This window comes from Pituophis catenifer, unplaced genomic scaffold (assembly GCF_029215685.1).
Source record: "Pituophis catenifer annectens isolate HBS135680 unplaced genomic scaffold, rPitCat1.0.hap2 SCAF_8, whole genome shotgun sequence".
Taxonomy (NCBI): domain Eukaryota; kingdom Metazoa; phylum Chordata; class Lepidosauria; order Squamata; family Colubridae; genus Pituophis; species Pituophis catenifer.
The window spans coordinates 71,882,561-71,908,033 of NW_027256888.1; the positions used below are offsets into that span (position 1 = coordinate 71,882,561).

General features: G+C 40.6%; 1 protein-coding gene across 1 annotated transcript in view; it reads left to right on the forward strand.

Annotated features, from left to right (window-relative positions):
* Positions 1–25,473, forward strand: part of WDFY3 (WD repeat and FYVE domain containing 3) — a 203,958-nt gene that overhangs the window by 107,624 nt on the left and 70,861 nt on the right. The window contains exons 18-28 of the mRNA XM_070948211.1: positions 1,042–1,142; positions 3,983–4,201; positions 5,222–5,403; positions 8,755–8,986; positions 11,739–11,899; positions 14,891–15,002; positions 16,171–16,361; positions 20,037–20,189; positions 21,481–21,554; positions 22,785–22,946; positions 24,353–24,447. Of these exons, the coding sequence (XP_070804312.1) occupies positions 1,042–1,142; positions 3,983–4,201; positions 5,222–5,403; positions 8,755–8,986; positions 11,739–11,899; positions 14,891–15,002; positions 16,171–16,361; positions 20,037–20,189; positions 21,481–21,554; positions 22,785–22,946; positions 24,353–24,447 (1,682 nt within the window). The remainder of the gene's footprint in view (positions 1–1,041; positions 1,143–3,982; positions 4,202–5,221; positions 5,404–8,754; positions 8,987–11,738; positions 11,900–14,890; positions 15,003–16,170; positions 16,362–20,036; positions 20,190–21,480; positions 21,555–22,784; positions 22,947–24,352; positions 24,448–25,473) is intronic.

Below are 25,473 nucleotides of genomic sequence, written 5' to 3' on the forward strand. Positions count from 1 at the left end.
TTACCTCCTTGCTGCAAGCAGCAAGAAGAAACAGCTCCTTTCAGCTTCAGCACAGCCTAATTAGCACAAGTTGATTGGATAGGCCTTCTGACTCTCAGCTGTTTTGCGGGGGCCTCTGCTGCTTGCTGCAAGGAGGTAAATTGCTGGGAGGCAGAGGCAGATTTCTTTTTCTTGTTTTCCTCACCAAAAAAGGTAGGTGTGTCTTATAGTCCGGTGCGTCTTATACTCCAAAAAATACGGTATATAGGTTATTTTAAAAAAAAATCTAGGTGATGTACAATTTACTATGATATGTGGCTGGCTTGACAACCTGTGATTCATTCGGTCATCATTTCAGAGATAGAGGTAGCCTTCTCCATTTACAATCACAATGAGGCCAAAATTTCCCTTGCTAAGCATGATAATTGTTAACGGGTTGACCCATTTTACGGCCCTTCTTTCCACAATTGTTAAGTTAATCACTGCCATTGTTAAATTAGTAATTAGTGTTGTTAAATGAATCTGGCTTCCCCATTGACTTTGCTTGTCAGAAGGTCGCAAAAAGTGATCACATGACCCCAGGGACATTGCAACCATCGTAAATACATGTCAGGTGCCAAATATCTGAATTTTGATCTTTAAGTTGGCCCACTTGAAGTATGTTGATTGCCCTATAATCAGTGGTGGGTTGCTACCGGTGTGCCTCGGTTCGAACAAACCGGTAGCAGCAGTGGCAGGAGGCTCCGCCCACCCCCAGACATCATCAAATATGATCTGCGCATTCGCAGAAGCTTCTGCACATGTGCAGATGGGGAGGGCGCGAGCGAACCAGTAGCAAAGGTAAGTGAAACCCACCCCTGCCTATAATGTACTGTTTCTCCCAACTGAAGGTTACAAACAGACAAACAGAAGAATTTTAATAATTTATTGATGTTACTGTCACTGGTTTTAGGCCCAGATAACTTGCAGAAGAGTTAGCTTTTGATCTAATTTACTGTGGATATTGTTGATTTCATTTATTGTTCAGAAACTGTTCCTAATCCATTCATCTCTTTTTTATAGTTGCCTGTTCTTACCTAGCTTGGCACCTCACAATGCACCAACCAATAATGTTGTTACTACAGGACTGATTGATGGCACTGTAGTCAGTGGAATTGGAAACGGTGAGTCCTTGACTGTTGTCCACTTAGATCAGGAGTGGGAAACTGTGGCCCTTTTATGACTTGTGAACTTATGAACTCCCAGAATTTCTTTAACCAGCCATAGCGGCTCAGAATTTCTCAAGAGTTGACGTCCACAAGTCATAAAGGGCCCCCTATAGTTCCCCACCTCTGGCTTGCTTAGATAGATGTGCTTTGTGTATTGTTTTCTGAGAGTAGCAGTATGATATCTTAATTTTACATTTGGTATATAACAGGGGTGTCAAACTCGATTTCATTGGGGGCCGCATCAGGGTTGTGTTTGACCTCGGGGGGCTGGGATGGGTGTGGCCAGCTTGACGTCACTCATGTTGTGGGTGCCTTTGGTGGCCCGAGTGCTCTGCCAGCAAAAATGGGCTCCTGTTCAGCCCCAGTTACGGACCCCAAAGAACGCAGCACACACAAAGTCCATACAAACCTTAGTTTACTAATTAAGGACTACTAATGAGCTTTCTTAGTAGTTGTTCGAACACAAGTACAGTTTAAATCAGTCTTTTCTGAACAAGGGCTGTTAATTTAACTTCATTAACAGCCGACAAGAATCCAAAGAATAATAATTCAATTCTGAGGCACAGTATTTCAGATAACTGTAATCTTACTGTGGTTGGCAGAATGCCCAGAAGCAATTTGCAGGAAAACTGACGAGATAAACAAGAGCCGAATGAAATGTTTCTGGAATCAAGACGTGAATGAATATGAACGAAGTTGTTTCCTGCAAATTGCATCAGTCGTCATCCTTCCTTAAATAGGCTAGGGGAGTAGCCAATTAGCCCCAAGCCTTACTCTTGAGGAGACCTCCTCCTGAGGAGCCATTCCTGCCTTTTAACAGCTCTGCGCGCTCGTGCATCGAGAAGAGGCTCTTCCTCTTCTTCCTCTTCTCTTATGGGAGCTTCTGGAGGTTCTGAAGGCCCTGGCTGAATCCCCGCCTCTGGCACCACATCTTCTCCAGCCTCCTCATTGTCTGACTAGAGCGCCAGCTGCACAGGCTGCTGGCGCAGCACCACACCAGCCTCCTCGCTATTAGAATCAGCTACTAACTGCACAGGCCACTGACGGGTGGCCTGAGCTCCGTTTTTGGCTGCGACAGCCTCCTGCCACCCTCTACCAGCGAAAACGGAGCTTGGGAGGGCTGCCTCAGGCTCCATTTTCGCTGGCAGAGGCACCGCAGGCCGGTCCTTCACTGTTTTCAGGGCAGCCCCGTGGGCCTTGAGTTTCACACTCCTGGTATATAACCTCATACTGGGACCTGTAAATTTACCTTTGTGTCAGGATAGTATTTTTTTTTAACAGAATGACCTCTTGATGACCCATTTTTGGTTAAATTTTTCATGAAGGCAAAATGCCAGTGTTCCATTATATTGTGAGAATCATAAGCAGAGAAAAGTGGCAGAAAAGTTACAGCAACTCAATTTAACTGATTATTAGAGCATAGCTGAATCCTCAAACAATTGGGTGAACCATTTAATGTAAGGATTTTATGTGATGTAAATCACCGGAAGCCTGTAGAAAATGGGTTATAAATAAATGAAAGGAAGGAAGGGAGGAAGCTTTTAGTACATTGTGTCAGCATTTCCCTTCCCTTTATACACTAAGAAAAAAAGGGGAAATAATATAGGAAAATGTTTAGTAATTGGCTGCAAACTATTGAAACAAATAACGTATCATAAACTTTTTTGTGATTGAATATATATCACTTCTTTATTTACTATTCAATAGCAATCACAAAGTTTGGGCAGTGATTCCCAAATGCATTAATGAATTACTTAATTTCATGTCCTTTCATATTTTATATTTGTTTGATGTGAATAAGATTTTTATACTAATTTATTATTATTATATGATCATGCACGAGTAGCCCACTATGCATGATGACTGAACATGCATCAGTAAGATGGATGCACTTTTGAAAGAAGTTACCTACTAAAGCAGAATTAGATTTTTTTAATAAGTAATATTTTTATTTTTTATCTCTTCCAGAAATTCATAGGATCCAGCTGTGTAGACAGCTGCAAGATTAAAATATTCAACCTAGATATGTAAAGAATTTGGAGAAAGAGTTATGTATTTTTCGGAGTATAAGATGCTCCGGAGTATAAGTACCTTAGTTTTGGGGGAGGAAAATAAGAAAAAAAAATTATGCCTCTGCCTACCCGCATCCATTGGTATTCATCTGGCTAGCGTCCTGTCAGTGTGTGAGAGAGTTGAGGGCTGTTTGGAAACTGAAACAGTATTTGCTGTGTGAGCAACAAGAAAGGAGACAGCAAGGAGCCTGGGTGTGGCTTAGCTCAACTGTTCCAAAGCTGCATGCTGTGCTGATCTCTGAAACTAAAACTGAAACTCCTTTCCTCTGCTTGTGTTTTGCTTGTATTTACTACCACGTTGGAAAACCTGCTTTTGGTATTGTATATTTACTTCATGTGTTATATTATATATACAGAGAAGTTATTGAATCCTGCTGAATCAGTTATTTGTGTGTGCTTTCTAGATGTGATTGCTGCTGCAAACTCTGACAGTCCTTGCAGCAAATAGCAAACAGCCAGGTCAGCTTCTGCACATTATTGCAGCCTGATTCAGCACAAGCAGCTGATTGGCAGGTGGATCGGCCTCCCGGAATACCCCCAATCAGCTGTTCCAGGCTACAGGGATTGCCACAGACCATCGCATCCTCCGTGCCTCACGTTTTTGGCTACATTCGGTTTATAAGACGCACCCAAATTTTCACTCTCTTTTAGCGGGGTGGGGAGTGCGTCTTATACTCCGAAAAATACAGTAATCGCTAATTTTCCATCATTTTTGTTTTACAGGAGAGCGGCTTTTCCCACCTCCATCTGGATTAAGCTTTTCAAGTTGGTTTTGTGTGGAACATTTTAGCACAGCCCCAAATTATCATCCAATTAGGTTACTTACAATTGTAAGGCGGGCAAACAGTTCTGAACAGCACTATATATGCCTCGCTATCGTCCTTTCAGTAAAAGACCGATCCCTTATTGTTTCAACTAAAGAAGAACTGCTTCAGAATTATGGTAAGAACCAGCCTGTCTAGACACATTTCATCCATTTTTTTTTTCACTTTAGGATAATCAAGCTTCATTTTGAAATAACATTCCTGCTCCAACAAACCATGATGGGTTGAATGGGGGAATAAGCAACGAGCTGGAATAGTTTTTAAGGCTTCTACAAACTATTATTGTAAACCTGAAGTCTTAATTTGTTGAGGACCCTGAACTTGGCAATTGTGGAAATCAAACCCAAGTATAATGAAGAGGTTCTTCAGCTAATTTTTCCTTTCTTCTACAATAACTTAAAAAAGGTAGTCCTCAACTTGCAACCAAAATGGAGCTTGCCGTTCACAGTCGTAGATCATGATGGTTGTAAATTAGCTCACCCACATGGCTGACTCAATTTTATAACTTAATTTCTGCAAAAAAAAAAAAAAGTTATAAAATTGACTGCAAGAGACTGCAAATGGTTATAATCTGGGCCGGTTGTGCCGAGCGCCCAACCTGGAGTCTTGACCACATAGAGAGTTGATGGGACTTCAGAACTGGGTTGTAAGTACCCCTGTGGAAGTTTGTCATAACTTTAGCCAGTTGCTAAATGACCCAGTTGTAACTCAAGAATTACCTGTAGGACATTTGAGCCAAATGTAACTTTTTAATGTTGCTAGTAGTAAAAGTTCAATCCCTGTGATTCTCTTTCTAATGGCTTGCCTAGTAAATGAAAATGGATAGTCCATTAAAATTAACATACACTTATTTAATTAATTTTAATGTAGTCTTAACTCTTATTCTTTTCTGTATCTGGTTCTTTATTGAGATGGTGTATTGAATACAAACAGTCAAGTGCTTAACTGCTTTGTACTCTGATTTTCTAATGTTTTGATTTGACGATAAATCTGAAGCCAAATTAGAGTACCATGCTCATGGTCTCTTATTTTTAATGGGGATTTAATGGGGCATTACTTCTTTTTGGGTTTGAACATTGCCAATATTCCTTTGGCAACTGAAACTGAAACAATCTTTTTTTTGTGTGTGTGTCTTCAGCTGATGACTTCAATGAGGAGTCCTCCTGCTATGAGATTCTGCCCTGTTGTGCTCGTTTTCGTTGTGGTGACCACATAGTGGAAGGCCAGTGGCATCACATGGTTTTGGTAATGAGCAAAGGCATGCTGAAAAATAGTACTGCTGCACTTTACATTGATGGACAGTTGATTAATACAGTAAAGGTAAATTCAGAGTCTATAGCATCGATCCCTTACTAGAAAATATATGTGATAGTATTTATTCTCAAGTGCTGTTGGTAGTTGCTTTATGTTGGTTCAGGGGTGCAATGGTTCAGTGGTTAAAGACGCTGAGCTTGTCAGCTGGAAAGCTGACAACCTGGGTTTGAGACCCGAGCACCATGTGATGGGGTGAGCTCCCATTGCTTGCCTCAGCTCCTGCCCATCTAACAGTTCCAAAGCATGCAAATGCGAGTAGATAAATAGGTACCACTTCAGTGGGAAGGCAAGTGTACTGTGTGCCTCGGGGTATAATCATGCTGTCCAGATGATCACAGAAATGTCTTTGGGCAACACTCCCTTGGCTAAGAAACAGAGACGAGCATCGCCCCCTAGACTTGGACACCACCGGACAAGGGAAACCTTTAGCTTTTGTATTGTTTCACTTAGTGATTCATGTTTGCCAGGGGTTTCTGAAGCAAGCCCTGATTTTTGTCAAAATGACAAAACACACACGGTGATGACATAATGCAAGCTCTACCCCTTAGTACTTGTGTGCAACATCAAAGTCCTTGTATCATAGGACCCATGGTGATTGCTATTCATACGAAGAGGGAATTTTGCTTTCTGAAATCAATGCTACATTATTTGGTCATATCTAAAAATATATTTTATGCTCTTTGTCTTGTTCTGTTTGGTTCTGTAGTCAACACTTGAAGAAGTGTTATTTGCTGCTATCCTTATTCTTCAAAAAGCAGAATTGACTCGTGATTAAATGCATACATGAAATAAAAGATATCAGTGCTTAATCCATTTCAAATTGAGTGATTTAGAAGAATATCCTAGTCTGGAAAATCATAACACATTTACAAATTACAGAAAATCAAGTAGAACGCTTAAGCCAGTATGGTGGTCTATATAACAATATTGCAAAATGTTTAGAATAAATATTGTAGAATAAATAAAAACTTGATAAAGCTCAACTTAGTCTGAAACCGTTCTGGCATCTGGTTTGTCTAATTCATGTTAAAAAAAAATGCAAGGGACCAACACAGTGCATGAAAAGAAATATTCTAACTATGAGATTAACTTCAAAGAAAGTAAAACAGTGGCTATAATTGCCTAATACTGTAGTATGTTGTGCAATGTTGTTGTGCAATGTTGTGCAACATGCTCTGGATATTTAAAAATGAATAAAAATGAAGAGAAGATATACCAAAACAAGAGTCATAATCATGTGAAATATGAGATTTACGGCGTGTCAAATTTTTTAGCTTTCAATTTCCATACATTAGGGGTGTTCAAAAGTTGTGACGTGCCTTGGGGATTGTAAAGATATTTTGGTTACTTTAATATAATTTAGACGTGCTTAGTAAGTAACTACATAAATATCATAACTTTTAAATACTTTGTTTGTTTCATTTGACATGATGTGAACAGATGTTTTGGTTATGCATTTTTGAGAAATGAAAAGTTTTGTTTGTAGTTCCTCAGAACTAGTAGGGATAAGCTTATTAGTAGTTAGAGCAACATTTTCTGCCTTAAGTCCCATCCCACCCCACCCCCATAAAATCTCTTTATGTAAGTCAAGCTAGAGTTACTGCTCTGGCTGCTAGAATTTCCTGTCCCAATGTCCTGCAAACATGGATTTAATAGCAATAGATTCTATTTGTCTATCACCATAAAGACAAATAGCTTTCATTTCCTTAGGATGTTTCATCGTAACAGCCCGTATTGGCTGCCTGTCACTCCTTGCTGGTCTGAGAGGTTTTCTTCTGCTCCTACAGGGATTTGCGGATTCCCTGTGGTGCTCCGAGTATCCTCTCTTCTTTACCAACCCCTACAGAGTTGGCTAGGGTCTTGAGGGACCCCCAGGCAGAGGGATTTCGACAATTTCCACAGAGCCCCGTGGAATCCCATTGCAACTGCTGCGGCGCTAGCTACGCCTCCCCTCCAATTAGTTATCCTTGTACAGCATGCAGGATGTTAGAAACAAAGCTAGACTGCATTAATCACTAGCAATCCATCCAGTACCACACACTTAATTCACAAGAGAAATAGGGGAGTAGTAAATATCCAAATTTCCCCCCATATACAATCCATCTAAAAAGAGCTTATGTGAGGATTAAAGAACAAGTTGTTTAAGGCCCAAGATACCATGGAATGGGGACAAAGCCACAACCTGGTTTTTTTCCCCCTGCCTAGTCAAAATCGAAGAAGGAGGAATTTGATTCATTTCCTTCACTATCTTTAGATAAAAAGTGGAAGAGGTTCTCCATGGTAATCCAATTGGGAGGAAACCTTGCCTCCTGTTACTCCTTAGGAGAGATGAATGATCTCCCTATAAAGTTACAGATTAGATGAAATATATCAAAATGTGTAACAGAGGGCATTGTAGGAAAAGAGCAGACAGAACTGGGTGGCAGAGTTAAGTGCATCATCACCTTAGAATCATTACGATACCACAAACACTCTTAATTCCAACTCCTCCTTGATTCCATTGATCCTCATTTGGTACCAATTCAGTTTTGAACTTTAGTTGATCAGTTTCTGAGCCGCAGTGGCGCAGTGGTTAAGAGTGCAGTACTGCAGGCTACTTCTGCTGACTGCCAGCTGCCTGCAATTTGTCAGTTGAAATCTCACCAGGCTCAAGGTTGACTCAGCCTTCCCTCCTTCCGAGGTCGGTAAAATGAGGACCCAGATTGTTGGGGGCAATAGGCTGACTCTGTAAACCACTTAGAAAGGGCTGTAAAGCACTGTAAAACGGTGTATAAGTCTAAGTGCTATTGCTATTCTTGTGTATTATGCTGCAATCTTAAAAATGGTCCTGATTTTTGTGCCTGACAGGCACCTTGCTCCTCCCTCTCTTCCACCATGAAAATGAGGGGGTGCAGAAAATTGTGGGTGCCATGGAGGTGTGCGGGAGAGGGGAATATAGAGAGAGCTACCTGTATTTCTTATCCTCAGTGTTGTCTGATGCAAAAAAAAATAAAATAAATTTCTCTCCTTAAATACAGCTGAAACTACGGATATGTTTATACAGTATATTCACTTTCTTAAATGCAGGCTTAATACATGCAGCTTTCATCAGATTAAAACATTTATAAATACATTATGTATATTTTTAATTGGACAGGAGCCTGAATAAACATTTGCTTTCCTTTCTTAGCACATAGAAATGTCAAAATAATCTGCATATGGTGCTAGTTGTATTGACTTCTTATGTACACAGAGCAAGATAATAGAAAATAGCTAGATGATTTGGTGGCAGCCTATGGGGATTAATCATAGGTAGAGCATGTAACTTTATTTGTCTATAGGATAGGTATGATAGTCTTGCATTAACGTATTTTACAGTTTCACTATATTCACAGTAGCCCAGGAGGTTCAAGTTGTGCCAATCCACCAATAGTTAGTACAGTTTATGCCTATATAGGCACACCACCTGCCCAGCGACAGCTCTCATCACTCGTTTGGCGGTTGGGACCAACCCATTTCCTAGAAGAAGTCTTACCTCCATCAAGCATTAGCACAATTTATGAACTCGGCCCAAACTATGTTGGAAGTTTCCAAGCTGTCTATATGCCTTGTAAGTAAAAGAAATCCTAATTTAAATATCTTTTTTTTTTAAATGACTTTTGACAATATATCTTTTTTTTTTTTTTTCAAAAAATATGATAGCATTTTGTAAAAGGGCAAGAAACTATTCCTCAAAAAAATATTTTAGTTTGGGCTTCAGGATAAAAAAGAGGAAAAGACTTACAGAAGACAGTTTGATCCAGCATCTACTGCTGATTTTGTCAGCGTTTGTTGCAGCACACACAATCAGGCACAATTAAATAATTCTGCAGGATTCAACTACATAAGAAAACGTCTTTACTGTATATACAATACCATTGTAGGTTTTTCCACGTTGTAGAGAAGAGGAATAACAAGTACAAACACAGCACAAAATGGAAGCACAAAATGGAGAAGGCAAAATGGAGGAGAGAGAAGCTAGTGCCCTCAAGCTTATATGCAGAACAGTTAAGCCACACCCAGGCTCCAAACTGTCTCTTATGGCCCCATACAACAAATACTATGTTTCAGTTACCAAACAGCCCTCATTAGCTGACCTATTCCAGTCTATGAATATTCATACTCTGACAGTTTTTACTAGGTGTAACGCAGAGAGGCTTCTGGGTAAACAGATTTGAAATTATGATATAAGTTTTTTTCTGAGATGATGTGGAAAACAAGATTTTGTAAATTATTTTTTATATTAATAACAATTTGATCAGTGTTTATCAAATAAACAATCTTTCTCCTTTTTCCCCTGAATTTTATCTCTTTCTTAATTTTCTTTTTGGACTGAGACAGCTAACCCATTCTTGATATTGGCATGAAAAGATTATACTATTTTTTTTGACCTAAATCTTCAATGTTTCTAAAGAGAAATATATAGGAATTTGATTGATATTTTGACCAAAGGTCTTACCAATTGCATCTACTAGAAACTGTAACCCCAAATATTTGAGGACGATGCATTTGGAAAGAGCAATATATAGAGATCAAATTTTCATAAAAATACATTAATAATTGTAGATAATATTTATATACCATTTTAGGGTACTTTTACATATCATGCTTACTGAATAAATGTAATCTTCAGGTTTATATGATGGGCTTTGTGTGATGTTCAAATCTGAACCAAAGCCCAAATTAATTAAAATATACATACAGGTATTCGTGACTCACTGACTACCTTGTTCAGAAATTTTTCAACATTGCAAATTGTCGTAACTGCTGCTTCCTATAATCACAACAACTGCCCTCTGTGCACTTCACAAGCAGCTTTCTACAAGCAGAAGTAATGGACAACACAGTAGTGAGATTGCAAGTTGCAATGTCTCAATTAACGACCGCTGTGATTTGCTTAATGACAAGTTGGAAGCTGCTTTTAAGTCCGGTGTGGTCACAGGATTTTTTTTCACTTAGCAGCTGGGGCACCTAACTATGGAGTTGCCAGTCCCAATTGTGGTCAGGAAGCGAGGACTACCTATAAAACTATGATACGTTTAGGTTTTTCTGTAGGTCATTTGAATTTAGATGTTCAAATGATAAGAATTAACCATTTAGGTTTTGCTCTTCCAGTCTGCAGACGGAAAGGTAGATGGTAGAAATGGGTGTAAAACAAACCCAAATAAAATAAAATAAAATAAAATAAATAAATGTCCCAGGATAATGAGGCAAGATCAAACCTTGGTCAGTCACCGGGAGCAGAGATTTACTCTTCCCATTCTTGTATTTCTTTTAGCAGTTCCGCCTTGTTGGGAGAGGACAATTAGCATTTTATACACAGTCCCTCTAATTGTAATTGGGCCAACGTGCTGCTGGAGCTTTGTTTTTAATTAGGAAAACAACTGAGCCATTACAAAGCAGAGTAGGGTGAGACCAACTGGAAAGGAGGGGAATTTGCAACTCATTTATCATAGCAACTATAGCTGTATTGTTAAGGGTGCACGACGTGGGTAAACTACCCATTGCTAAGCAACTCTTGGAATTTACATGCAAGGAGGGCAACTTGTTTCAAAGTTCTAGTTACTGTGAAGTTAAAATCAATTACGTTTGTGCTTATAGTAACAAAGTAGATACTGGATGAACATTTGATTTGTTTTAGAATTGCTGCTATTATTGACTAGATCTTAGGCTAAATATTTCTCTCTAACCCATAATACCGCACTATAACTATATTGCAAACACAGGTAGTCCTCAATTTACAACCACAATTGAGAGCAAAATTTATGTTGCTAAGTGAGAAATTTATTAAGTGAGTTTTGCCCCACTTTACGACTTCCCTTGCCACATTCGTTAAGCAAACCACTGCAGTTGTTAAATTAGTAACACGGTTGTTAAGTGAAACTGGCTTCCGTATTGATTTTGCTTGCCAGAAGGTCGCAAAAGGGGATCACATAACCCCAGGATACTGCAAGCGTCATAAATGTGAGTCAGTTGTCAGGGGTGATGTAAATCATGTGACCATGGGGAATGCTATAACGGTCGTAAGTGTGAAAATGGTCCCAAGTCCCTTTTTTCAGTGCAAACTGTTGTAAGTTGTGGACTTTCTGTAGAAGTTAACTCTGAAAAGTTGTCCTTCTCTAACGTCTCCTAGGGCATTCCCAATTGCAGTGAGATTTGGTTTAAAGGTTGTATCTCATCTGGTATATAATCTATGGCAGAGGTCTTCAAATTTGGCAGCTTTAAGACTTGTGGACTTCAACTCCCAGAATTCTCCAGTCAGCTATGCTATGATCTATGGTATGTTATATCATCTCACGCTGAAATGTTTCTCTTGCTTGAAGGTAAAGATTCCAAAGCAGAAGGAATCGGTCCATCTCCAGTCTCGTTGGTCCCAGAGGAGAAAGTATCTTTTGGCCTCTACGCGCTCTCCGTTTCTTCCCTGACAGTGGCAAGGATTAGAAAAGTTTATAACAAATTGGACAGTAAGGCCATAGCCAAGCAGGTAAGCTGAAAACTTTTTTTTTATATCTCGCTTTTTTAGTTTTCAGTATTGATTCAACAAATGTTGTAATACTCAACTTTGACCATCGGTAGACCTCACACTATATTTGATACATGAGAGTCACCAAATCAGCAAGCATCTTTTATGATAAGTCCGTGATGGTGAACGTATGGCACGCTTGCCAGAGGTGGGAGCCCCAGGTCAGATCTCTGTGGTGTTTCTTTCGTGAGCTTCTGTTTCCCTGCAAATGATGAAACAGAAGCTCACGAAAGAAAAAGATCTTACCTCTTGCCACGCTGCCAGTGTTGGGATGCCCCGCCTCCTGCCGGCCAGCTGGTCTTTGGGTCTCTGCTGCGCATGCCTACATGCATGTCTGTGTATGCCCACATTTGTGCATGTCTGCACATGCACACATTCGCGCGTGCACACCTTTCAGTTTGGGCATGCATGCACCAGTGGTGGGTTCCTCCCGGTTCGGTCCGGTTCTCCCGAGCCGGTAGCGGTGACGATATGATGTCACCGAATCGGTTCTGCCCCCCCCCGTGCCTCCCCCACCCCCGTGTTATTCTTATCTTTTATTTGGCCCCACCCCCAATCTATTGCTGCCTCCTGAGTCCCAGCTGATGGCTAGAGGGGAAAAAACTGTTTAAACTCTTGCCCGGGCTTCAAAGGGCCGCCCTACAGCTGATCAGTGTTAAAAGAAAACAAATGAATAGACCAGTTCCTGCAAAAAATACATGAGTAGATCAGTGCCTGCAAAAATACATGAGTAGATCAGTGCCTGCAAAAAATAAATGAGTAGATCGGTACAGCTCTGCAAGCAGCTAAAAGCCTGGTAGACCAGTACCTCTGCTAAATCCTAAAGAATTGTCACATGACCATCAAGCCACGCCCACAAAATAAGCCACGCCCACAGAACCGGTAGTAAAAAAATTTAGAACCCACCCCTGGCGTGCACGCACAGTTCGGGCACTCGGTGTCTAAAAGGTTTGCCATCACTGTGAGAGGTTGTGCTTGTATATTGGGTCCACACATGGATGAATCCCAGGATTGAAGATAATGTGCACAGCTAAAGGTTAAGAAAGAACAAATAAGTATTTAGTTCCTAAGTATTATTTCTTAAGAAAATCTATATTGAGTTGCGGTGGCGCAGTAGTTAGAATGCAGTACTGCAGGCTATTTCTGCTGATCACTGGCTGCCAGCAGTTGGCAGCAGTTTGGGTCTCCCGGGCTCAAGGTTGACTCAGCCTTCCATCCTTCCGAGGTTGGCAAAATGAGGACCCAGATTGTTGGGGCCAATATGCTGACTCTGTAAACCGCTTAGAGAGGGCTGTAAAGCAGTGTGGAGGGGGAAATAAGTCTAAGTGCTATTGCTATTGCTATATGGCTACCAGTGGTGAAATCCAATTTTTTTTACTACCGGTTCTGTGGGCGTGGCTTGGTGGGTGTGGTGTGGCTTGATGGGCATGGCAGGGGAAGGATACTGCAAAATCTCCATTCCCATCCACCCCACTCCAGGGGGAAGGATACTGCAAAATCCCCATTGCCTCCCCACTCCTGGGGAAAGGATATTGCAAAATCTCCATTCCCACCCCACTTTGGGGCCAGCCAGAGGTGATATTTGCCGTTTCTCCGAACTACTCAAAATTTCCGCTACCGGTTCTCCAGAACCTGCTGGATTTCACCCCTGATAGCTACCCAACTCACTCTTGGTGACTCCAGGTGGTTTAAAAAGTATGCTTTTTTTTTTTTTTTTACCTCTTTTATACTTTGGAGGGCCGAAGTTACATGGGGTTATTCCAGTTAACTTCCACTTTGGAATATTCCAGTGGATACTGGCTATGTAATCTCATATGATGTACAGGTAAAATCCTTGTCTTACCCACTTTGTTTAGTGATCATTCGAAGTTACAATGACCCTGAAAAAAGTGCCTTACGACACACACAGCTATTGCAGGATCCCCATGGCCACGTGTTCAAAATTTGGGTGCTCGGCAACTGGCATGCATTTATGAAGTTACGCTGTCCTGGGATCATGTAATCACCATTTGTAACCTCCCTAAGCTGGCTTCTGACAAGCAAAGTCGATGGGGCAAGCCAGATTGGCTTCACAACTGCAACGATTCGCTTAACAGCTGTGGCAAAAGGGTTGTAAAATGGGGCACAGCTCATTTAACAACTGTCTTGCTTAGCAGTGGAAATGTTGGGCTCCTTAGCAAGGGGAATTGTAGTTGTAAGTCAAAGACTATTGTAAATGTTTCTATAATAGAGGTGCCTAATGGGAGCCGACCAAAAGCAAATTGCTTATGAATTGACCCAGAGAGAGAAAGAGAAGCTTTCTAAGGGAGGCTGAGAAAATCAAACAGTCTTAATTAGAGGCTATATACGAAAAAAGAGAAGTTGTTGATTATGTGCTTCTCCATAGCTCATTCTATTTAAGATGCTACATCCACTCATAGCTTTTAGAACTGAATGATTCCCTTTAGCACAGTTTTGGATGTGGGAGTTAGACGCTTGGTCTAAGTCAGAGATCTTCAAACTTGGCAGCTTTAAGACTTGTGGATTTCAACTCCCAGAATTCTCCAGCCAGCTTGTGGAGCTGAAGTCCACAAGTCTTAAAGTTGCCAAGTTTGAAGACCTCTGGTCTAAGTGATGACAAGTGTCCACAAAGTTTATATCTTAAATCTGGGGAAATTAAAGATGTTTGCTAAACTGTTTCTGATATTGTCCATATGGAAAAAAATTATCTTCCATTATACAAGGAAACATATTGTCCATATGGAAAAAAAATATTCCATTATACAAGGAAACAATTCCTTTCTACTATTCTTCCGCTTGTCTTAATCACAGAATCATACCTAACCTTTCTTCTCTTAGGCTTGAGGCTCCTCTTTGAGGAGTTTGTTTTTCTGCCGATCTGTGAAAATGCTCAAAAAATATTGTTCCTATAAACTCGTGTCTAAGCCAAGTTGTTTTTTCTGTTTCTCATAGCTAGCTATTTCATCTCACGAAAATGCCACTCCAGTAAAACTGCTCCACAATTCAGGAGGACATTTAAATGGCGCGGCGCGTACCATTGGCGCAGCTTTGATAGGATATTTGGGTGAGATAACATTAAAATAAAATGATATGTGCTTTGTATGGTGATTACTCGAGTATGTAATTCTTCTCCAGGCTGTTACGTTAAAAAGTACTGTTCAATATCAACTATTTAAGGAGGGCTCATTCAGTTGCCAAAGATAGCCAGTCCTAATCACAAATCTTAACAGACAGTCGTCATTTAGCAACTGTCTTGTGCAGCAACCATTCACACTTACAAAGGTGTGATGAATGGTGATGAAAAATTAACTTTGCAACCAATCCTCACATTGACAATCTTTGCAAGTCTCTAAAGCAAAAGAAAGCTGAAGTAAAATTGTAAGCAGTTACATTTTCACTTCACTTAACAACCAAGTTGCTGATCCCAATTGGGATCACTTTTCCACTCCAGGTGTAATCACATTGCTGTAGAAAACAGCTTACTCTCTTGCAATACCTTCCTCTCCAATCTCTCTGCTCTGTGGAAGAAATGGTCAGGAAAAGGTGAGATTTTGCTTGCTTTTTTTTCTCCCTTCCCTTCCACACGGAATGGAAAGATTAGAGAGGAAAGGACTGCAAAAAAGTACTGTAAACAATGGGTTCCAACCCTGAGCTTCTGATGCAAATACATTGCTTTCAGTGTGTAGAAGAGCAAACAGCTTATTCTTTTGCAATCCCTTTCTCTCCAATGTCACTGTTGTGCAAGGGCAGAAAAAAGAAACAGCTCAGACATAGGACAACGTACATTTTCCGTAATGGCAATCACATGACTGAGGTGCTGCAAAGATTGTAAATGGGCTGTAAAGTTTTTTTTTTTCTTCAACTTCTTACCATCACCGAATGGTCGGTAAACAAGGACTGTAGTTCCTTTTGTTTCCTGCAGAGAAGAGCCTCTATACATTTGTTAGGAATCTGAATAAATATATGAATATAAAAAGTTTGAACTTTTTATTTGGCTTTATCCTCCGTTACCGGCAACAAATAAGAAAAAAAAAACCCTCCGTATCATATATGACTCTGAGTTGTTGGATATGATACGGAGGGTTTTTTTTTTTCTTATTTGTTATTTTTAAATAAGGCAAGATAAAGGGAAATTGGAAACTTGGCTGTTTATTTATTTTTGATGTAATAATTAAGTTGATGACTATCCTGTCAAACTGATGTTTTCATTTCATTTTGCCACCTCTATGCAGGGGTAAGGACATTTGTCCCTAAGCCTGTTGCAACCACACTGCAGTACATTGGTGGAGCTGCTGCTATTTTGGGCCTCGTCGCCATGGCATCTGACGTAGAAGGACTTTATGCTGCTGTGAAGGCCCTCGTGTGTGTGGTCAAGAGCAACCCTCTCGCTAGCAAAGAAATGGAAAGAATCAAAGGATACCAGGTGCGGGTAAAGATAGGAAAAAACTGCTTGTGCGGACCACATTTGGGTGAAATTCATTGCATGAGCCATGGTGGCGCAGTGGTTAGAGTGCAGTATTCCAGGCTAATTCTGCCGATTGCCGGTTGCCTGCAATTTGGCAGTTCAAATCTCACCAGGCTGAAGGTTGACTCAGCCTTCCATCCTTCCGAGGTTGGTAAAATGAGGACCCAGATTGTTGGGGGCAAGAGGCTGACTCTGTAAACCACTTAGAGAGGGCTGTAAAGCATTGTGAAGCGGTATATAAGTCTAAGTGCTATTGTTATTTCATCTTAGAATCAGATGCACATAGCAGGTTTGGAAGAGCGGGGAAAAGAACTATTTTAGAATATTAAATTTAGCAGCTGGAACAGTAAAGCGTACAATGGGCCAGAACACACAGTTGTATATTTAATTGATTGGAGAGTGTTGGCTCATGCGCGAGGCAGTCGACACTGTGATTGGCTGTTGTGGGTAGAAAGGGGGAGTTTCCCATTTTTCCCCGCCTTTTTCTTCCGTATGTTGTTTGATTTACCTCATGAGGTTCCTGGCTATCTCATCTGCTATGAATATAAACGTTATAATCTATTTATTTATACAAAAACTACAAGTTTGTGTCAGCATCTCTGACTTCGTTCATACAGTTGCTGCGCAGTGCCCTGACCAAATTGTATTGCACAAATTTCAAGCGTTTGACAGCACAATGCTGTGGCTTTACAGTTTAGGCCAGGGGTCTCCAACCTTGGTAACTTTAAGCCTGGAGGACTTCAGACTGAAGTCCTCCAGGCTTAAAGTTGCCAAGGTTGGAGACCCCTGGTTTAGGCAACACAACATGGTCAGCTGCTAGCTCAGCAGAGGCATTTAGTGTTTGCCAGATTGAAAGGAAGCACCCGTAGGATCCTGAAGAGAAGCAAATGGGAAGCTTTATTGCTGGGGCGATCAAGGGCACAACACCATCTGTGTCTGTTGAAGGACATTTATTGGAGGTGGTTTTACTTACATAATTGATGCAAAATGTAACATTTCATTCAGGCACGCAGCAGAAAGCCTCTCCTGCAAAACGGGAAGGTTTTTCCATCACAAAAAAAGGCTTATTTTTTCTAATCCAAAGGCAGATAGCATCACCTACAATGATCCAGCAAATATGTATTTGCATGATTTGGAATGAGCTTTGGCTTAAACATTTTAACTAACAAACTCTGCTCACTGCCAGCAGTTTGATCCTGACTGGCTCAAGGTTGACTCAGACTTGCATCCTTCCAAGATCGGTAAAATGAGGACCTAGATTGTTGGGGGCAATATGTTGACTCTGTCAACCGCTTAGAGAGGGCTATAAAGCACTATGAGGCAGTATATAAGTCTTAAGTGTTAGTTCTATAAATATATAGATACATATTTAATGACACAAGTACATATTATATGCACATGATATTAGTACATGATACAGAAATGATTTAGTTCTAAGAATACAAAAAAAGGTTTCTGAAATTTCAAGAAAATGGATTCAGAAAAGCAAAAACCCATGTTAAGGCCTGCCATTTTTACATTCGCCTAAACAATCGAAGACTTTAATTATAAAGTGCTCTGGCGGTTACATTTCCTTCTCTCCATTGAATTTATGTTTGTTTCTTTCTTTCTGAAAAATATGATATTTAACAATTCAGTAGCAAGAATCAGATAATTTCCTTCATTCACTTCTCAGTACCCTACAGGGAGCCCCAGCGGTGTTCATGCAATTGATAAACGAGGTCCTACATGAGCACCTCTATAAGGGGGTACTCATCTACCTAGATGACATTCTAATTTACACGGAAACCATAGACGAACACATACCCCTCATCCACCAAGTGCTGGAGAAACTGCTGGAAGCGAACCTATATGTCAAACTGTCAAAATGTGAATTCCACCAGTCACGGCTAGACTATTTGGGCTATCAAATGTCAAATGAGGGGATAGAAATGGACAAATGGACAAAGTACAATCAGTCCTAAACTGGCAAACCCCACGCACCCGCAGACAACTGCAAAGCTTCCTGGGGTTTGCAAACTTCTATAGACAATTCATCCCCTCCTTTGCAAGAATTGCCAAACCCCTAACGGATCTCCTGAAAACAGGGAGTCCAGCTACAAAACCCTGCCCAGGACAACCTCTACAGTGGGACCTAGCCTGCCAACGAGCATTCGAGACACTGAAAGAAATGTTTGCAAAAGAACCGATCCTAAACCATCCTGACCCCGAACAACCCTTCGTTATCCAAGCAGACACCAGTGATGTGGCGGTGGTGTTACTTTCAGTTTCATTTCTGATTTTTTTCCCAATTATCTCCAATTATCAATTTGGGGATTCTTGTTTTTTTTTATATAAGAAAGCTTATAAATTAATTATCTCCCAATTATCTCCAATTATCAATTTGGAGATTCTTGTTTTTTATATAAGAAAGCTTATAAAGGAGAATATTTGTAGCTCAAGGTTGAAATGAGGGGTCCTTGGTGCTCTCTGAGCTTGGTTGTTTTCTTGCATACGTTTCCTTATCCAAACTAGATAACATCAGCAGTGCCAATAAGGAGTAGGTTTGCTCTCAGTTTATATTCTAGATCAGGAGTGTCAAACTCAATTTCATTGAGGGCTGCATCAGGGTTGTGTTTGACCTCAGAGGGCCAGGTTGGGTGTGGCCAGGGTGGGTGTGGGTAGCTTGACGTCACTCGTGTCAGGGACGCCTGTGGGGGCCCAAGTGCTCAACCAGTGAAAACTATCTCCTGAGTTCCGTTTTCGGCTGTGATGGCCTCCTGCAACCCTCTGCCAGCGAAAACGGAACTCGTGAGGGTCACGGTGGCCCTTCCGAGCTCTGTTTTCATTGGCAGAGGCACTGCAGACCGGTCCTTCGCTGTTTCCAGGGCGGCCCTGCGAGCCAGATCTGAGCACCCCACAGGCCGGATCTGGCCCCTGGGCCTTGAGTTTGACACCCTTGTTCTAGATCCGTGATGGCGAACCTATGGCACGTGTGCCACAGGTGGCACGCGGATCCATATCTGGGGGCACGTGAGCGTTGCACTAGCTCCGGCCAGCTGATTTGTGGGTCTTCCCGGCCCACTGAAAGACAGGAAACGGGCTGTTTCCAGCCTCCGGAGGGCTTCTGGGGGGGGTGGGGAAGGCTGTTTTCGCCCTACCCATGCTCCAAGAAAGCCTCTGGAGCCTGGGGAGAATGAAAAACAGGCCCACTGTGCCATCGTGTGCCAAAAGCGGGGGTAACATGGGGGGATCATGCATACGTATGCGGGGGGAGGGCGCATTGAATTATGGGTGTGGGCACGCGTGCACGCGACCCCCCCACGCTCTCCCCGCTTTTGGCACACGACGGCAAAAAGGTTAGCCATCACTGTTCTAGATAATAATAATATTATAGAATATAAACTGAGAGCAAGCCCCACTCCTTATTATCACTAATGATGTTACCTAGTTTGGGTAATGAAACATCTGCAAGGAAGCAACCAAGCTCTGAGAGCAGCTAGGATCTCTCACAAGAAAGCTTCGCTGTGGGACTAACTGTTTTTCTGTGCTAGGATGAAGTGAATATTTCTGTCAGTCGGCAAAATGCTTTGAGATTACAAAATTCAGAAACGTTGCGCTACAATATCTCTATGTGGTTCCCTCTCCTTCCAGTTGTTGGCCATGCTGCTAAAGAAGAAGCGGTGTCTTCTGAACAGCCACATTCTACATCTGACCTTTTCTTTAGTGGGGACTGTGGACAGCGGACATGAAACATCCATTATTCCAAATTCAACTGCTTTTCAGGATCTGCTTTGTGATTTTGAGGTACTGAGAATATTTCTGAACTCTAGCAATAAAAGATTAATTAGCAAACCTGCTGTAATAGTGTTGCTTGAAAGATAACATGTACTATTGGGAGGAAAAAGGGGGGTGTTTTTTTTTGCTTCAGGTGGCATATGGTATACAGGTAATCCTTGATTTACAACAGTTCGTTTAAGTGACAGTTCAAAGTTATAACGGCACTGGAAAAAGTGACTTATGATGTTTTTCACACAACTGTTGCAGTATCCCTATGGCCATGTGATCAAAATTCGGATGCCTGGCAACTGACTCATATTTATGACATGATCCTCTGTGATCTTCTCACAAGCAAGATCTCCTGTGGGAGATCTGGCTTCAATGGGGGAAGCCAGATTCACTTAACAACCAAATTACTAATTTAACAACTGCAGTGATTCACTTAACAACTGTGGCAAGAAAGCTTGCAAAATGGGGCAAAACTTGCTTAACAACTATCTTGCTTAGCAACAGAAGTTTTAAGCTCAATTGTGGTCGTAAGTCGAGGACTACCTGTATTGTACAGCTGTACGGCAAATAAACAATGATCCGCCTTGTTGACCAATTTTAATGTAAACTATTGAAATAAATTATATCAGTATTCATCATTCTGTTGTTTTCCAGATATGCAGGATCTACTGTTCTCATCCCCTCCATTCTGGCTGGGGAATGTGAAATTTATAGCTGAGATTTATAGGAGAACAACATTAAACTAGGAAGGCTGCAGTAATGTGGACTAATACTTTGTTCTAAAAGAAAGATACAACTGGAAATAGATTCGTTGAGATCATTGAAAATTATTAGATAGGAACAGAGTTACATGCAATTATATTTACCATAATAACTTTTCTATAAATCCTTCAGAACTATTTCAGTGGGGAGACGCAATATGCAAATCTTTGAATTTGAAATAGAAAATTGATTATAATATTCATTGGCTTGGCTTGTGTTACACTCAGAGCCAGTCAAAATAAACATAAACCAATTTTGTTTTCTTAGACCAGTGAGCAGCCCTGGCCTGGAAATTTCTTTGATGAAGGAAAACTAAATTAGTGAACTGTTATTTAGACTGCATACTTTTTTTTTTTCAGAACAACAATATAAAGTAAATCTTAAAGCAGAATCAAGAAAATTGTTTGTGATTTTGCTAATCTAGAATGACAATGAAGTATTGGCCAGGCTCGACTCCTGATGGATATACTTCAGGGAAATATTTTGGTAGCAGTACTGTCTGCTAAATTAACAGCATGTAAGAATTAGAAATATTTTTGAATTTCAGGTTTGGCTTCATGCCCCCTACGAACTTCATCTTTCATTATTTGAACATTTCATCGAACTTCTTACTGAGTCCAGGTAACATTAATAAATATTGTTTTATAAACAGTGTAAGAAATTTAACACTCCAGATTTTTTTCCTCCATCAGTACTCCTAAAATGTTGCTTGGTTTAATGCTCTTTTTACAACTTGAAGGGTTTAATGCTCTTATACAACTTGAAGGGACGTGTTGGCTCAGTGGCTAAGATGCTGAGCTTGTCGATCGAAAGGTCGGCAGTTCAGCTGTTTGAATCCCTAGTGCTGCATAACTGAGTGAGCTCCCGTTACTTGTCCCAGCTTCTGCCAACCTAGCAGTTCGAAAGCACGCAAAAAATGCAAGTAGAAAAATAGGGACCACCTTTGGTGGGAAGGGAACAGCGTTCCGTGCGCTTTTGGCGTTTAGTCATGCCAGCCACATGACCACGGAGATGTCTTTGGACAGTGCTGGCTCTTTGGCTTTGAAACAGAGATAAGCACCGCCCCCTAGAGTCAGGAACGACTAGCACATATGTGTGAGGGGAACCTTTGTCTTTACAACTTGATTAATTCTCTGATGTTTTGTTTTTGAGGTGATGGGAGAGTAGGAAAGATATCTTATCTCATGATAATATATATATGTTAAATCTACATAATTTTTTGGATTAAATCACCAAATGAAATTTTAGAATGAAAAGGAACACAATGCTTTAATTCAGGTATTGTAGGCAGGTGCTATGTTTGCACTTTGAACACAGAGTACTACATAGGTATAATTACATACTGTACATCTTTACACACACACATATATTAGCTACAGTTAAATATACGGCTCTGCAGAAAATAGAGCACCTTCTCTTGAAGATCTCATTCAAAAAATGCTTGGTTTTGAAATCAGTCATGGAAACTACAAATATATGAATAGATCTTGTCTTCCAAAATGTTTAACGGATTTCTTGGTGTTCAGAAGTGATGTCCAGAGCTTAGGCATAGAAGAGATAATCAGCATTCGACTTTCATTATATTAGGAACTTATATACAAGTTTTTCAACAAATGAAAAATATTTGGATATAATAATTGGGGTAACTAAATAAATAAGTGTGGGTATTTTTGAATTAAACAGTACAATATGATGCCAGCCACGCAGATTTCTCAATTGATAGATCTGCTAATTGATGCACAGATATTATTGCCTCTCCAAAAATAATTCATTATGTGAGTTGTAATATAAGAAGCTTATCATTTTCAGACAATTAGTTTCTTATTTATTACATTGTTCTTTCTTTTACAGCGAAGCATCAAAAAATGCAAAACTGATGAGGGAATTCCAGCTAATCCCAAAACTCTTGCTCACTCTTCGAGACATGTCTTTGTCACAGCCAACCATTGCCGCTATTAGCAATGTTCTAAGCTATTTGCTTCAGGGGTTTCCTAGCAGCAATGACCTACTCAGGTACCATTGAGATTCACTATGGATTTTCTTCCTACAAAAATTAGAGAGTGTGCTGGTACCTCTGAGAGGGCATATTTCTCTAGTCCCGCATAGAAATGTGTGAGATTTTTCTATGAGGAGAAAAATGTTTAAAACAGGACCAGAATCTTTTGGATAGTAGCTATCAAAATCTTACTACAGGTAGTCCTCGACTTAAAACAATGACCGTTCAAAGTTACAATTGCACTGAAAACAGTGACTTACAACCATATTTCACACTTAAGAGCAGGAGTGGGCTTCGTTCTCTGCCCAGTTGCTGGGTGGGTGTGGCCTAGTCAGCCTCCTGCACCACGTTGGGGGGGGGGACATTTTTGCCCTCCCCAGGCTCCAGAGGCTTTCCTCAAGCCTCCAGGAGGGCGAAAACGGCCTCCCCAGGCTCCAGAGGCCCTTTGGAGGCCAGAAATGGCCCCATTTCCAGCCTTCCCGAACTTCCGGTAGGCCCGTTTTTTGTCCTCCCTGAGCCTCCACGTGCGTCCTGCACTTACCTGCATCCACAACGGGCCATGTGGGGATTCCCAGGAGGGGTGGGGTGGGCGGGGCCAACCAGGAGTGGGATTTGGGGCTTTTCCGAACTGCACATCTTAGCTACAGGTTCTCCCAAACCCCTGCGAACCCCCAACAGCCCACCCCTGCTTATGACTGTTACTGCATTCCCATGGTCTCAGATTCAGACTGACAACCGAATCATATTTATGATGGCTGCCGTATCCCAGGGTCATGTGATCACCTTTTGCTACCTTCTGGCAAGCAAAGTCAATAGGGAAGCCAGATTCACTTAACAACCTTATTACTAACTTACCAACTGCACTGATTCACTTAACAGCTGGGGCAAGAAAGGTCATAAAATGGGACAAAACTCACATAACAAATGTCTCAGCAACAAAAAGTTTGGGCTCATAAATCGAGGACTACCTGTATAGATTTTTGTCATGCTTAGAAAATGTAATTTAATGTTTGGAAAATGTAATATATTTTTGTGTTCCAAAATCCATGTCAGTTCCAAAATGATAATCCCATAGTTTATCTACACATATATAATTGATTTAAAATACATAATTTACTATTTAGACATAATAATTGTGCATTATTACATGTTTTCTTGGCTTTTACAAGTCACCTTTCCCAAGTAAGTTGCGTTCTGATATCTCTGTACTAGAACCTCCAGCAGTACAAGCAGTGTTTCGGTCGAGTGAGGGAGGCTATTATGTTAGACCAAGGCAATTTTAATTTTAAATCAGCTGTCACCACAATCTACATTTTTTAAATCCATTGCCACTTAGTGTTATTTTATTGATGTTAACAACTAGCAGAATTAAACTCTGTTTGTCACACAAGTGCCTGCCATTTTCCTCCTTCTATTTTTCAAGGTTTGGACAGTTCATAGCTTCTACTTTGCCTACATTTGCAGTCTGTGAGAAATTTGTAGTCATGGAGATGAACAATGAAGAGAAGCTTGACACTGGTAAGTAGTTTCAGGTTCAAGGGAAAGAGTGAAAGAGAAGTTGAGATGTATTTTTGCATTAGCATTTAATGTCTGTGTTCAGTTTTTTTAAGCTCATGCTTTCCGTTCTCTGGTGTGCAGGTAGTCCTCGACTTATGTCTGCAATTGAGACTTGGAATTACAGTCATAAGGCGTGCTAGTTGTTAAGCAGGTGCCACGTGACTGCACCCGATATTACAACCTTTTCTACACCAGTCAAAATTTATACTAAGTACAAAAATGTTGTAATACTAAAAGACTATTTACATCTTAACTTGCTTAGGTGTACATTGGTAGATTATTTTACAGTTATTTTCTGCAGCATTGTCTATATATATATATATATATATATATATATATATATATATATATATATATATGTGTGTGTGTGTGTGTGTGTGTGTGTGTGTGTGTGTGTGTGTTTGTGTGTGTGTGTGTTTGTGTGTGTTTGTGTGTGTTTGTGTGTGTGTGTGTATATGTATATAGTTCTTTTTTCGTAGGTCTATATGTGCATTACTGTTTTAGCCACGGTTTTTCCTACGTAAATCAAGATGTTTGTATAGCCATAGTTAAGTGACATCCCAAATCACTATTTTCTAGGCTTTATCAGACATTTAAGCAACATTATGCTGTCTGCTGCAAGACTTAAGAGAGACTAAAATAGATCTATTTCTGGCTTATTTTGCCATAAAATGAGGGTGTGGCTAACTGATGAAGGCAAATTTGCTGCTTAAATGTCTGATAAAACCTAGTAAATAGTGATTTGGGATGTCACTTAACTATGGCTATACAAACATCTTGATTTATGTAGGAAAAACTGGCTAGAACAGTAATACACACACACACACACGCGTGCGTGTGTGTGTGTATTATAATGTGTGTATAATTCCAAAAAGGGATGTGGTGGCTCAGTGGCTAAGACGCTGAGCTTGTCGATTGAAAGGTCAGCAGTTCAGCAGTTCGAATTCCTAGTGCCGTGTAATGGGGTGAGCTCCCGTTACTTGTCCC